The sequence below is a fragment of the Brachyhypopomus gauderio genome, chromosome 10 (assembly GCF_052324685.1).
Source record: "Brachyhypopomus gauderio isolate BG-103 chromosome 10, BGAUD_0.2, whole genome shotgun sequence".
Lineage (NCBI taxonomy): Eukaryota > Metazoa > Chordata > Actinopteri > Gymnotiformes > Hypopomidae > Brachyhypopomus > Brachyhypopomus gauderio.
In genome coordinates, this window is record NC_135220.1 from 4754035 (window position 1) to 4770030 (window position 15996).

At 45.0% G+C, this 15996-nt stretch overlaps 1 protein-coding gene across 1 annotated transcript in view; it reads right to left on the bottom strand.

Annotated features, from left to right (window-relative positions):
* Positions 1 to 2945: 2945 nt before the first annotated feature.
* Positions 2946 to 15996, bottom strand: part of LOC143525245 (cadherin-4-like) — a 305715-nt gene continuing 292664 nt past the window's right edge. Inside the window, 5 exon segments of the mRNA XM_077018933.1 lie at positions 2946 to 8087; positions 9665 to 9829; positions 10103 to 10242; positions 12222 to 12455; positions 13832 to 14065. Coding sequence (XP_076875048.1) covers positions 7881 to 8087; positions 9665 to 9829; positions 10103 to 10242; positions 12222 to 12455; positions 13832 to 14065 — 980 coding nt within the window. The 3' untranslated portion in view covers positions 2946 to 7880.

The window sequence follows — 15996 nt, forward strand, 5'->3', positions numbered from 1 at the left end:
TATACTGCATATCATTCCTACATCCACAGGGATGTTAATTAACAAAAGTTAACCTGGATAATTAAAAGAGAAAAGGAAGAAAAAAACTAGTACTGATGTTGATTTTTGCCATTTGAGAGGGGAGAGGGGTGGGGCCCAGGAGAGGGGTGGGGCCAAGGGGAGGGCGGGACCCAGGAGAGGGGCGGGGCTCTCTGCGTCTAAGCTTTTCTCAGGTACTCTCCCTCTACCCCACTGGGCTCATCTGAACTACTGGTGTTAATGCTCGTGTTTGTATGTGAGTGTGTATGTGTGTGTGTTGGGTGCTAAGATGCGTGACACAAGCAAGCGTCTCTGACCAGCCACTCTAATGTGTGTGTGAGCGTGAGTGGAGTGTGTGTTGGTCTGTGCTGCTCCCCTGTCACACTAACACACGGCTCCACCATGCGGTGGCATCACAAGGCAGCAGGATCCTTCTCACCCTGCTCTCTCTGGGCTTGGGTGGGCATCTTCTGATGGGTGGTGTACAGGCTCCAGGTGTGTGACCAGCACGTTGACCTGACTGGATGGATCTTGGGTGGAGGTGAAGGAGGTGTGGTTGTTCCAGCAGCTGTCACATTTTGATGTGCCTTTCCAGGCCCAGATCACACCAGCATGGTCAGACCCAACGCATACTGCTCAACTTTTCTCCTAGTTTCTTCATTTTTCTATTAAATAAGCACAGGCTGCTTTTTCAGAACTCCTAATTCAGGACTCCCAATTCAGAATAGCTAATTCAGGACTCCCAATTCCAGCACCACATTCCATTCACGTGGAGCAGCTTGTAAAGCTATTAAAAATGAACTTTGTCTCGATTTGCAGTAATAAACAAATCTTTAGCCACTGAAAGCAGTTCTGAGATCTAATATGAGAAAGATAACATTGCCTGAATCAGCAGTAATTAGTAATCAGTGATCAGTAATTAGTAATCAGCAGTAATTAGTAAGAAAAGAAAAGATTAAGTGCTATGACAGTTTCACTGAAGCGTCTTAAAGATTTAATTAATTCAAACGTACACGTATTGAGAAGAAAAATCTTCACAAGGTCTCAGTGTTGCCTCCTGTACAGTACCAGAATGGTCTTCTGTTTGGTCTGTGACAATTTTCAATGACTGAATAAAACATATTAGAATTCTACTGAAATCTTTATAGACATTCTGAGACTTAGACAACTTACATGTGTTCTTTCTGTTCTTTTCTCTACACTCATCTGTCTCCCTGTCTCACCTCAGTGCACGAGTGGCTTCATTTCACCAGGGTTCACATTTAACTTTAGGTTTATTTTTCAGTTTATCAGGACCTAGGAAACTAAAATATCAGAGTAGGTTCTGCAAAAAGACATTACTAAGTCCTCCAGACATGACTGAAGGTTATTGTTTATGTAAATGTGTAGAACTGTTTGATAGATGTTTTTTTTTGGAGTATATACAAATTTTTTTTGACAAACAAATATACTTGAGAGAAGAAATGCACTTAATTTTAATGCACCTGGGCTTACTTACTACAACAAACTGATCAAAAAGAACCTGGTAAATCACAGGACTTTCATTTACGTACGGTTTTCAGGTTCTTTGTCCACCAAAGTCTAAAATATCATTATTATATGAACGTGGTAAAGAATAAAGAATTGGCTCGCTGAAATGTCTTCTCTAACATAATGAGAAAGAGCAAACCAAAGCACCTTAAGGTTCAACTTCACAATAGCTTGACCAGTGTGGTGGACAGAGACTCCAACCAGGTCTCCTGGTGCGATTCCTCCACCCAGGTGGTGAAGGTGGGGTGATGAAGGTGGGGTGGTGAAGGTGGGGTGATGAAGGTGGGGTGATGAAAGTGGGGTGATGAAGGTGGGGTGATGAAAGTGGGGTGATGAAGGTGGGGTGATGAAAGTGGGGTGGTGAAGGTGGGGTGATGAAGGTGGGGTGATGAAAGTGGGGTGATGAAGGTGGGGTGATGAAAGTGGGGTGATGAAGGTGGGGTGATGAAAGTGGGGTGATGAAGGTGGGGTGGCTCCTCCCCAACCCTTACCACAAGAATCTCCCTGGAATCTTCTAGCCACTGATCTATGTAAATCCTTTCACATGCAGATGAATCATGATATTGACTGTAATGAGAAAACAGTCCAAAACAGAACTGTAGCCTCACTACAATCACTCAGTCACCAGCACATCCAATACAATCACTCAGTCACCAGTTCATCCATTACAATCACTCAGTCACCAGCCCATCCACTACAATCACTCAGTCACCAGCCCATCAACTACAATCACTCAGTCACCAGCCCATCAACTACAATCACTCAGTCACCAGCCCATCAACTACAATCACTCAGTCATCAGCCCATGAACTACAATCACTCAGTCACCAGCCCATCAACTACAATCACTCAGTCACCTTCCCACCCACTACAATCACTCAGTCATCAGTCCATCAACTACAATCACTCAGTCACCAGCCCATCAACTACAATCACTCAGTCATCAGCCCATGAACTACAATCACTCAGTCACCAGCCCATCAACTACAATCACTCAGTCACCTTCCCACCCACTACAATCACTCAGTCACCAGCCCATCAACTACAATCACTCAGTCATCAGCCCATGAACTACAATCACTCAGTCACCAGCCCATCAACTACAATCACTCAGTCACCTTCCCACCCACTACAATCACTCAGTCACCAGCCCATCAACTACAGTCACCAGCTGAACTGTTTCACCTTCTGTTAAGATTCTACTTTCCTCAGGATCCTGTCAGGGTCTGTGTGTTGTCTAGTTTATCGTTTTGTTTGTCTGTTCTTTTGATAATCTATTTGTCTATCGTCATCTCTCACCACAGTGATTTCCTCACATTTTGCACAAGTTACATTTTTCCAAAGCCTTAGCAGCTGTAATGAGGAGGCGGGCAGAGGGGTACATAGGTAAAAGGAGGGGACCTTTATTTATATAACACAGGGCTGCTAGCACAGGGGCCAGCACAGCTGTGATGTACACCACTACTCTGCAAGGCTGCATACATACAGGACTGCTTTTGAAATCAAGGTCGCAGTGACACTAGAAACACATTTAAAACAAGAAGATCTTTTCCCTTTTTTGTCATTTGCTGTTTTTTTTCCTTTTTTGGTACAAAAATGGTACAAACAACAATACAAAATATTTGTGCTGTTGACAGTTTACAAAAAAAGTCATTTTAACTGTATAACTGTGCAGTGATTGTGTTCTTTTCTGGAGTTAGTTGTTTTATATCTACTTTTGCTCCTTCATTATTGTGAGTATAATACACTCCAGAAAGGTCTCTGGAAATAAAAGAATGACCACGGTCATGCGGGTCTCTTCCGATCTCAAAATCGTCAGTATGATATTTCATAGATACTCATTGTTGTCCATTAGAAAAAGATACATGCAAAAAAGGAAATAAAAAGAGAAAACAATGAATAAAGCTCCAGTTTTGTCTCGTCTGTCCAGCTCCAAGCAGTGACAACATTATGTACATACAGCAGTGAGGAACACAGAGCGTCCCCCACAGAACCGCTCTCTGTCCTCTCTGTCCTCTCCGGTCCTGGTGGTCTCGTTCCATTTCTCAAGCTCTGGTTTGCATGCTACACACTACACATCCTCTTCACAACACACTGAAGCCTGACTCCTCCAGTCTGGCCAGGGTTGGTTCACATAGAGGGACGGAGAAACAGTATGATTTAGGTCCACTTCAGCCGCTAGACAGACAGAGGGACGGGAACGTGAGCATCTGCTGAACCTCTGATCCTTCTGTTTGCCACGGAAGCGTGAAAAAGACATACGCACAAATGTATGTTACAAAATGCTTAATGACATTAAGTGTTAACCTGTGTGATTGCCCATCTCACATTTCAGTGACTCACCACTGAAAAATATGTCATGAATAGCAGAGATTTGGCCTGGCACCTCTGGATGGTTCTTTAAACGGGTGTAGAGCTGCGTGTTAAGCTGTGCATGCGGCAGCAGGAAGAGGCATGGCCTGTGGACCGCACTGGTGCAGAGTTCAGCAGGGTACAGCTATGTAGTATAGATCTATTCATGAAGAGAGCGCATAGCTGAACGCCTGGCAGATAGGAAACACTACAGTGGAGAAACGTTCCCCCCTCTAAAATCAACCAGTTATGTTCTCTACCAATGTAGCAATTGCAAAATAAAGTCTGCTCAAAGTAAATGTGTGTGTGTGTGTGTGTGTGTGTGTGTGTGTGTGTGTGTGAGAGAGAGAGAGAGAGAGAGAAGAGGAAGGGGTGTGTAACTGTGCAGTAGCAATATTTATCTGTAAACAGCAATAAAATTATATGGCATTAAGCTTGGAATTTCTCAGAGTTTACCAGAAACTCAAATGGCTTATCATGTGGTGTTCTAAAGCCTATTTTCCAAAACAACTCTAATAATTCATTAAAAGCAAAGCTAACCAGAAATGTTGGAAAATAAAATAGAATCAAAATAAAGAAACTGTACAAAACATCTAATTCCATTAAAATAAATGTTCAAAGAAAACCATATATACAACAGTTTTGATAGCATTTGTGATGTATGCAAAGCCCAAACAGACATTTGAACAGCTGTGGCCATGCCTCTGTAAATAAAAGCAATTATACAGCACATGACAAAGCTGCAACCTATCAGATATGGCCACCTGAACCTGCGTCATAGCACATAGCCAATCACAGAGACCTTTGAAAAATGGGTACTGCTACCCAGGTGACATTTTACAATGACTACACAGGATTTTCAACAAAGCTTACAGACAAGTTACATCAGCTCAACATTAAAGAGGCTGACATAAACAGCCTTTTTGTCTTGATTTTAACGTTTTGAAGTGCCCTCTAAAAAAAAAGCAAAGTAAAAGATGATCAAACGTAGCATCCCTGTCTTACTACTCCCATAATCACGTATGGAGATTTATAACATTGATTAATACGTCCTGCCATCAGTCCAGTTGCCAACTCTGTATCTCAGCCACAATAAAACTCTAAGTTGCTCCAAGAAAAACCAAACCAAGCTTCTGGAGACCCACCCCCTGGTGACCCAGCTCATGGTTACCCACCCCCTGGTGACCCAGCTCATGGTTACCCACCCCCTGGTGACCCAGCTCATGGTGAACCAGCTCGTGGTGACCCAGCTCCTGGTGAGGGCATAGTGATTCCTACTCCTGTTGAGCCTCTAGCCTTGTAGCCGGGAACATCAACGTGACCATTATGAACTTCAGAACCAATTGAACTATATTCTCTGAAGAGTCCTACAGTATGCTGCTCTCCACACCTCACACCCGGTCCCCTACACCCTACGTTACTTTCAGTGCTGCAGTACCCTAGATTAAGACCGAGGGTCAAAAGCTATGTACACATTACCAGGATGAAGTGAGGCAAATTAGATTTCTTTATAATGTGACATAAATCCGATTTTGTCAGGACTGTGTGGACAAATCTTTTCAAATCAGGTTTGAGTCCCTTTTGTAGGTGGCCCTAGATCAGATATGTATCTGATTCGTGGCTATGTGATATAAATTTGGATGGTAAGATCAGATGTGTATCTGATTCGTGGCTATGTGACATAAATGTGGATGGTGAGATCAGATATTCTGCGCTTAGCGCTTTTGGTCGTCAGCCAGCACAGGCAGCATTGAGGAGAGCAACAGCCGTGACAACAGTAGCTACGGAAACAGCAATAGCTAGCTGTCTGGCTTTTTATCGCCTTATCGACCTGATCGTGCACAGCTGATGAACTGTTGGCATCACATTTTCCTCAGGAGAAAAATGCAATGCATGTCTGAGCCACTAGGGGCGTCTGGAACAGCCGTTTTAATATGGTGTTTTATGTTGGTGGTGGACATACAGACACATATCAGTGTTGGTCTATTGTGGAGGGCAGATACGTTCACACTTCACACACCTACTGTCCTGTAATTATGAATGTGAACCATCAATCAGGCACATCCAGTTTGAGCAAAAAATGGAAAGTAAGCAAAGTTTGTAGTGTGAACAGAGATATAGATCAGACTTGTAAACTCGTATATGTATATGGTTGGACTGGGATTTGACTGGGATAACTGGGAAGGACTGGGGAGAAAACCAGGCTGTATTGGTTGTTTACCTGCTGCTACTTTTTAATCTGACACACTGTGTCTGATGAATGCAGTCTTATTTCAGAAGAAATCTCTCTGAACTCTGGGAAAGCTTTGAATATTACACATAATTGAACATAGGGCCTTTGTTCTGAGAAATTGCTTTGGATTAAAGCAACTGCCAAATAAAAGTAATATTTCATGGTGGTGGAATTAACTGTGGCAGCCTGGGCTACGTCTGTGAGCTCGTTGTGGGGGGTTTGTTGGGTGTGGCTTGCAAAACTGATCCATTAATGATACAGTGCTTTGATATAAAGTTAACGTTCGGTGTCCTGTATATGTTTTCATACTGGTGCTCAAGTTTGATGTGAGACTGGCAGCATCACCTTCACTGCAGTCACGTTCCACTGTCCTTGTCTAGCTCACATTAAAGGCTGCGCTGATCCTCCTGCCATCAGAGAGGTGCAGGCTGAAGAAGCCACATACCTCTGGGCTAACTGCTGACATTTTTTAAACATGTGTCATCTTTTTACAGTTTAGTCCTCTTCAATACTGGGCTGACAGGCACACCAAAGACAGGTGAAGAAGTGCTTGCCTCCATTATTATGATGAAATTCACCCCATCAAACAGAGGTCTAATCAAAACATGCCACCAATGTTCATGCCCCACCTGTCAATGTCCGTGACCCACCCACCAATGTTCAGGCCCCACCCACAAATGTTCAGACCCCTCCTACTATTCTTCAGGCACTCCTAACATTCACTACCACCCTTCACATTGCAATGGATGCAAAAGCATCAATGTCTTTCTAAAATAAATAGTAGAATAGCAAAAAACATAAAAAAACACAAACTTTATTAATTTCAAAATTGTGGCTTTGCTACAACGATGAATTTAATTGTACTTTTGTAATTAATTGTACTAATCTGCGTAGTGTAATATTAATATGGGGTAACTACTTATTTGGACCCAGTCATGTTCTCCAGTACTGCCTGATGAACACTGTTCCACTGCTCTACCCTGCACTAGCTAGGTGCTGTGTATGGCTGTACGATCTAGAGACAGTCAAACAGAAAGTCTTCAGTGGCCCTTCTAGAGTAAACATGGCTGGTCGGGTTTAGTAGTGAGTACGAATGTCAGGGGCAGGTCTGGACGAAAGGACAGTCCTGAGATTGGGAAAAATCCAAAACTACGCACCACCAAAGGCACTTCTTAAACGACAGCAGACTAACGACGACGACAGTGCTTTTCCACTTAATATACTTCAAGTTTAAGAAAGAAAAAGAATGGCTTCCTCAGACTCTTGTTGAAGAGTAGAATGTGTGTCTGTTTCTATTTTTTCTTTCATTTTTTCCCCTAAGCAAACTGCAGCGTATCTGTTCTTGCAGCGGTGTGTAGTGTTGGGGGGGCAGAGGGGAGTTGTTGGTTATTACCCCTCTGTTCCCCCGCAGCAGAAAGCCTGCAGACAGTTACCTTATCCGCAAGCAAAGGAGCATTCAAGGAAATACTACAGAGTACTTAGCATGAACCAAAATATGACTAGAAAATAACAAACAAAAAAACCCCAAGCAAAACTGATTTTTTTAAAAAAGGAGGAAAGGTTGTTTGCGGGGGGAGAGGAAGGTCCACACAGCTGTCTCACTGTACAAATACTCTCTGGAGCTGGGCAGAGACATGGCCGTTGGCGGTGTTGGTAGGTGTGTGTTTGAGAGAGTTCTGCTCCGTGATTGGAGGACGCAGCAGGTCAGGTGACATAAGGGGGACTAGCGAGGGCCTTCACCCCTGTCCTAGTCATCATTCCCGCCACCATACATGTCGGCCAGTTTCTTGAAGCGCGGACCCCAGTCGTTGAGGTAGTCATAGTCCTGTTCGCCACTGCTCGAGGAGTTGAGGGAGCTGACCGAGCCCGCAGTGGATCCGCTGCCCTCGTAGTCAAACACCAGCAACGAGTCATAGGGCGGTGCCGTCGGGTCATTATCCGCCGCTCGCAGGCCCTGAGACACACAGGGGGAAAAAGCCTCAACAAACAAGCAAACAGAACGCAGCCTCCGAGCTCATCTGCAGCAGCCCCAGCACGTTGAGGAGGTGAATCAAATCTCCCAGAAGATCCTGGCACGGGTGCGACCAGCTGGGTGCCTTTGGATTCCTGACCACCGTTCTGTTTCCTCCAGAGGATCAGACTTTCTGTTCTGGCGCTAGCTGTGTGAATGCTAGCTGATTCAATTAGTTGCTCATTCATCTGCGCAACTTGGTGGTGACCGGAGAGTTAAATCATTGGAGCTGCTCCACAAAATAAACACCTTACTGAAGAATAACATCTTGCTGGAGTATAACACTTCCCTGGAAAATAACATCTTATTGGAGAATAACACCTCACTGGAGAATAATCACCTCACTGGAGAATAATCACCTCACTGGAGGATAAACACCTCACTGGAGGATAAACACCACACTGGAGAATAAACACCTCACTGAAGAATAAACACCTCACCGGAGAATAAACACCTCACTGGAGAATAATCATCTTATTGGAGAATAAACTCCTCACTGGAGAATAATAACCTCACTGGAGAATAAACACCTCACTGCATAATAAACACCTCACTGGAGAATAAACACCTTATTGGAGAATAAACACCCAACTGGAGAATAAACACCTCACTGGAGAATAAACACCTCGTTGGAGTAAGTCATAGGCAGCCCCCAGGCCTCCTCACTAATGCAAAATGAAACTTTGTCACAGCTACTGCACCTCTTTTCCATTGTTGTCTTTGAAACACTGAGATAAACACTGATCTGCTCTGAGGCCAGAAAACAGTGAATGAGTAACATGTAAATTATATGTTCATGTTCATTTGCTTTGTAGTGAATGTCAGACCCAGACAACTGAAGGTAAACACAACTCCGCCCTGCATAAGAAATTAGTGAAGGAATAAATGAACACGCACACAAAACAATCACACACAAATATGTGGCAAAACGTTACAGAAGGTCTTGAATTCGTTTGTGTTATTTTTGCCATAGCAAAACCCGAGTAAGGCATTCTAAATGTGGCCCTGAGAACAGCTTGGAAAAGCGAGCCCTAACTTAAGTGTGCAGCTGCTACCTGGATACGCGTTATCCCTAAAGTCATTCATCGCGGTGCGTAGTTAATTGAATACCTAATTTGAGGTTGTTGTGAAGGACAGTGTAAAACTGCAGTGTGTGTGCAGTGGGGGAGGAACGCAGTGTTCTTTAGTAGTTTACAGTGACTGTGAACCCTGATCCACTGGCATACTTAACAACAAGAAAACCCACCCTGTGAATATACGATATGGGTTAACATCTGCATTTTGTGCTTGGGATGATAGATGAAGTTTGGGAAGGGCAGATGAAGAGGCTGCACCTCTAATTAGGGCAACACAGCTGTTTTAATTGGTATCAGGATCGCGAGTGGCCTTCAGTATGTGGCGGGGCAGCCTGCTGTTAGATGAATGAAGTGTGTTCATGTAACGATGCCAAGTAAGTGCCAGTGCCCTGGAGGTCTGGAGGCCACAACGAGCAAGGAGCAGAAACCCCAGGCTCCACGTACCTCGTTGATGAAGTCTCCGATGTCCCCGGGGTGGGGTAAGACTGGCCGCAGGGGGTACTGGGACTCCGGCACCACGGGTCTCTCGTCAACCCGCCGCACGCCCGATGACTTGCACATGATGTGCTCCAGAGAGTCAGGCTGCTGGAGCTGGCTCAGGTCATAGTCCTGCAGGTTCATCCACAGTCACACTAAGGACAGGCCCACTTAAGACCAGCATCAACAGCCCTTGTCTGTCACACCAGGTTAACCTACAGTCACACCACAGTGTCCTTAATGTCCTCACATTTAGTATATAGTAAGCCAACATCCTCACAACCGGCTGTTTTCTTTATGACCAGGTGAAACAAGACTACGCGCCTGGTGTTTGCAGGTTGACAGAGGGAACATGCAACCCAGACTGGTCTTAACGGAGCAGCTCTAGGATCTGAACCCGCTCACCTGGTCCTCTTCCCCACCTCCTTCCTCATCATATTTCAGGATGTTGTCTCTGACATCATCTTCTGGGTCGATCAGGAGCTGTTTGGTCTGCCTCTCTTTCTCTCTCCTCTTAATCCATACCACGAAGAGCAAAACCATACCTGTAGCACAGAAAACACACACACACACACACACACACACACACACACACACACACACACACACACACAAGCATGGCCAGTGTGAGAGATGAATAAAGAATGTAGGGTAGTTCTAGGATGGTTTCGTTTGAACAGTAACAGGCTCCCTGGCCATTATTCCAGTCACCATGTTTGGCAGGGCTGGTCCAGCCGGCAGCACAACACACGTAGGGTGTGACTGCTGGCAAAGAGTCTTCCTCATTCACACGGATTCATTTGGCTTGACATTATTTTTCTGGAACATTCTAAAACCAGCTGTCAACTTTGGCCTAGGTAGTGTTCCAGCTAGTGCTACGTAAATAGATATATCGGGTGGAGCTGACAGATATGCTGGGTGAAGCAGCTCACCCATCTGGACTCTACATCCGAGGGAGGAAAATCCCCTTGCTTGCTCCTTCACCACCCACCAAACCTTTCAGTTACACACGGCACACCCGCACAAGCCCTTTCAGCTTCAGTTGCAATGTGGAAGAGTAGATTTTACACCACAATGTAGAAGGGAACACAAACCAGAGAACAAATATCTCCACAAACCAGAGAACAAATACCTCCACAAACCAGAGAACAAATACCTCCACAAACCAGAGAACAAATACCTCCACAAACCAGAGAACAAATACCTCCACAAACCAGAGAACAAATACCTCCACAAACCAGAGAACAAATATCACCACAAACCAGAGAACAAATATCTCCACAAACCAGTGAACAAATACCACCACAAACCAGAGAACAAATACCTCCACAAACCAGAGAACAAATACCTCCACAAACCAGAGAACAAATACCTCCACAAACCAGAGAACAAATACCTCCACAAACCAGAGAACAAATATCTCCACAAACCAGTGAACAAATACCACCACAAACCAGAGAACAAATACCTCCACAAACCAGTGAACAAATACCACCACAAACCAGAGAACAAATACCTCCACAAACCAGAGAACAAATACCTCCACAAACCAGAGAACAAATATCTCCACAAACCAGAGAACAAATACCTCCACAAACCAGAGAACAAATATCTCCACAAACCAGTAAACAAATACCACCACAAACCAGAGAACAAATACCTCCACAAACTAGAGAACAAATACCACCACAAACCAGAGAACAAATACCTCCACAAACCAGAGAACAAATACCTCCATGTACCAGGGAGAAATTATGTCCATGGACCAGGGAGTAAATACCTCCATGAACTAGGAACAGATACCTCCACAAACCAGGGAGCAAATAGCTTCATGAATCAGGGAGGAAGAATATCAGAGCATCATTAATACAGATGCTTTATATTAAGGCAGAGCCATCTGGTTAAAATGTAATCAAAATAATAAAACAGTATCTTTTTCCAGGCCATCGTCAGCTGCAGCCAGAGTAACGCTGAGTGACAGTTTAGCCTCTGGCTTGTCCAAAGTGCTCCCAGGTTTGAACCATGTTTGTGATGTGTTGAAGCTCTTCCAGTGTTCCTCATCCAGTTCCTGGCACCTTTTTAGTCCAGATGTGTCATATATGAACATTTTGCTTCTCTAAGATAGTGGCAGTTTTGTACATGCAAGGTACTGCTGTAACAACAGTGATAGTTTAATGTTTTTTTAATGTTCCAACGAGCTTATGTGCACTCAAACACATTAAAACTGTTCATTGAATACGTGACACATACTGGCATTGTCAAAATGGTGACAGTCTTGTGAAAATATTGTGACATTAATTGTACTTACATTACAAGCTGCCACTCTAAACCACAGCACATAAACAACTGTGTTATCACAGAGTGGCATTAGCAAATAGGAAAAAAGGAAATACTTTCTGTCCTAACACACAGTCAGCTCTATCCTGGATGTTATCTAGAACTGACACTGAGTCCTACAGAGGTCCTGCCCTAAGAAACAAAAATACCCATGGAGAGCGTAGAGGAGGTGAGTAGAGTTACTCACTGAGTAAGATGATGATGCAGATGAGGATGGCGATGATGGCTCCAGTGCCCAGCCCCGCTGCAGCCACGGCTCCCGCCACCGTACAGTCTCCGTGTTCATCACACGGACACACCTTCACCTTAATCACGGAGCGGTTGGAGAGCGGGGGGTTCCCAGAGTCCGACACCAGGACAGGCACCTCGTACACGCCCGACTCCAGAAACTGGATCCTCAGACCGAGCCGGGCATAGTCTCCTGTGAGCATGATGGGTGGGGTTGTAGGTGAGGGGTAGAGGTGGAGAAAGGGGTTGTGGGTAGAGGCAGTATATCAGTAAGGGTAGTTGGGTGTAGGTAGATTTATCATTATTAGTGGGGTGTGGATGGGTACGATGGGGAGTTTGAGATTGAGATAAAGTAAGAGTTAGGGATAAGGGGTTCGTGGTAGGGGTTAGGGATAAGGGGTTAGTGGTAGGGGTTAGGGATAAGGTGTTAGTGATAGGGGTTAGGGATAAGAGGTTAGTGTAGGGGTTAGGAATAAGAGATTAGTGGTAGGAGTTAGGGATAAGGGGTTAGTGGTAGGGGTTAGGGATAAGGGGTTAGTGGTAGGGGTTAGGGATAAGAGGTTAGTGTAGGGGTTAGGAATAAGAGATTAGTGGTAGGGGTTAGGGATAAGGGGTTAGTGGTAGGGGTTAGGGATAAGGGGTTAGTGGTAGGGATTAGGGATAAGGGATTAGTGGTAGGGGTTAGGGATAAGAGGTTAGTGTAGGGATTAGGAATAAGAGATTAGTGGTAGGGGTTAGGGATAAGGGGTTAGTGGTAGGGGTTAGGGATAAGGTGTTAGTGGTAGGGGTTAGGGATAAGATGTTAGTGGTAGGGGTTAGGGATAAGGGGTTAGTGGTAGGGGTTAGGGATAAGGGGTTAGTGGTAGGGGTTAGGGATAAGATGTTAGTGGTAGGGGTTAGGGATAAGGGGTTAGTGGTAGGGGTTAGGAATAAGAGATTAGTGGTAGGGGTTAGGGATAAGGGGTTAGTGGTAGGGGTTAGGAATAAGAGATTAGTGGTAGGGGTTAGGGATAAGGGGTTAGTGGTAGGGGTTAGGAATAAGAGATTAGTGGTAGGGGTTAGGGATAAGGGGTTAGTGGTAGGGGTTGAGGATAAGAGGTTAATTAATCTCATTGTGAAGAGGATAAAATCTTTCACCAATATTTAAATCACATCAATAAGTAAGTGCAGAGTGCAGAATCAGAATCGGTATAGTAATGGTCATCACTGGGACCATCAGAATTCACATTTGATCAACAGAAGCAGTACTTGGTTTCCTGTTTCTGGATTAGCCTTTAGCCTTTGCAGTGTGTAGTTCACTGTACAGGCCACAGGTCCCTCACTTTATTGCAAGTCACTGTTAAGCTGCTAAGGTTCATTACTCATGCAGCTTAGGGCCATTCAGGGCCTTTTCACCGCACTGACAGGACTGATTCAGAAGCTCCTGCTCTATCAACTTTTGAATAATGAACAACAATTTAAGAAGAAACAATCAAATAAACAGGAACACAAGCACCATGCTCATTTTGACTACCATGTGGGAAGCATTCTTAACACTGTTTTTCTGGAAGGTCCTTGTGTCCTGCTCACCGTTGAGACGGGACACGGTCCAGTTGCGTCGGATGGCGGAGGGGTGGACGGGTAGCTCAAAGACGAAGGGGCCCACGTTGGGGTCGGAATCGGCGTCCACCGCCGTGATGTTGATAGAGCTGCTGTAGGACCTCTCACAGATCTGAGCCTCCCGTGGCACGAGGGACGGGGCGTTATCATTCACATCGATCAGGTAGATCTGAAGTGTGCCAGTGCTGCTTGCTGGGGGCGAACCTGCCCGAGAGAGACAGAGAGGACAAATTAACATATAAACGAATAAATCTTCATTAGATATCACAGTCCTCCTACAGGTCATCCCAGTGCTACCAAAGTAAGGGAAGAGAGAGGGAGAGAGGGAGAGGGAGAGAGAGAGGGAGAGAGAGAGAGAGAGAGAGAGAGAGAGAGAGAGAGAGAGAGAAATAGAGAGAGAGAGAGGAGGACTTGGGGGAGAAACTGTGGTACATCTCCACCATGTTGCCATGCTGGTGTTAACCTCATTCTCCACATGCCTGACATGTGCGACTACATGTTCCCAGCGTAATGAGTGTTTCTGTTACAGACGTATAACACAAGACCTCCTGGTTCTGCTGACATTTGACCTGAGTATGATCACACAAGGAGAACTACCACACGCCCTTTACCCCGTTTTGTTCTGCTGAGCGGAGCTGTGGGCTGTGGGTGCTAATATCACGTTCGTTTATATCTCTATTTTAACCACTGCCTGGAAAGGAGACCAAACAGCCAATCAGGTTTTTTAGATCAGTTTCTAAAATGCAGAGGCACCTTACAGTTCAGCGCAGAAGTAGAGTGTCTTGAGAGGAAGTGGAGCTGGAGCAGCACATTTCCCACAGTGCACCAGGAGAAGACACACATCCGCATACTAAGAGCTTTACACGTCTGCTAAAAGCTCAAACTTACTGGCGGATTTATTCGGTTTTGGATATTCAGTCTCCTTCCTTTGGCTGCCATTTTCAACAGCTGGTAGGATATTCAGCTCCACTACATTTATCGTGGAAACCCCCATAACAGATTTACTGTGTGTCAGACAGGCGAAACACACGGTTACTCATCCTGGAGAGAATGAGTGTGGAGCCAAACAAGAAGAACTATGGAGATAAAGGAGATAAAGAAATGAGAGATGGAGAGAAAAGTGAGCAGAGCTTTGTGTGTGTGTGTGTGTGTGTGTGTGTGTATTTGTGTGTGTGTGTATTTGTGTGTGTGTGTGTGTGTGTGTGTGTGTGTGTGTGTGTGTATGTTTGCGTGTGTGTGTGTATGTGTTTTTGTTTTGGTAGTGGTGAGCTTTCACCCCCTGGCAGGTTGTGCACTGAGGCTTCTATAATCAGCTGCCAGTGTGGAATTAACCAAACCCTCTCAGACATCTGTCTCCATTAGTGCACACATGAACACACACACACACACACACACACACACACACACACACACACACACACACACACACACACACACACACACAGAGCTGATAAAACTCAGCTCTTGCCTTTGGAGGCAATGCACGTGTGCACACACTCTCTCTCTATTCATCTCTTCCTTTTGTTCCCTCTGTCTAATTCAGCACTAGATTGATGGGGAGTGGGAGGAGAGGGAGGAGTGCAGAAGGAGTGCTTGTTCCAACCCTTCCAAAAGACCCGCCTCCAGGAGAAGTGCATCATGGGAGATAACTTCCTCTGGAACGCCCCTCTTGTCTAGTGGTCATTAGCTCTGCAGTGTATGCTGGCTGATAAGTTCTACCACCAGATCCACACATTGAACAACCCTTCACACTTCTACCCTACAGACAGACCTTAAACACCTACACACTTCTACCCTACAGACAGACCTCAAACACCTACACACTTCTACCCTACAAACAGACCTCAAACACCTACACACTTCTACCCTGCAGACAGACCTCAAACACATACACACTTCTACCCTACAGACAGACCTCAAACACATACACACTTCTACCCTACAGACAGACCTCAGACACATACACACTTCTACCCTACAGACAGACCTCAAACACATACACACTTCTACCCTACAGACAGACCTCAAACACCTACACACTTCTACCCTACAGACAGACCTCAAACACCTACACACTTCTACCCTACAGACAGACCTCAAACACCTACACACTTCTACCCTACAGACAGACCTCA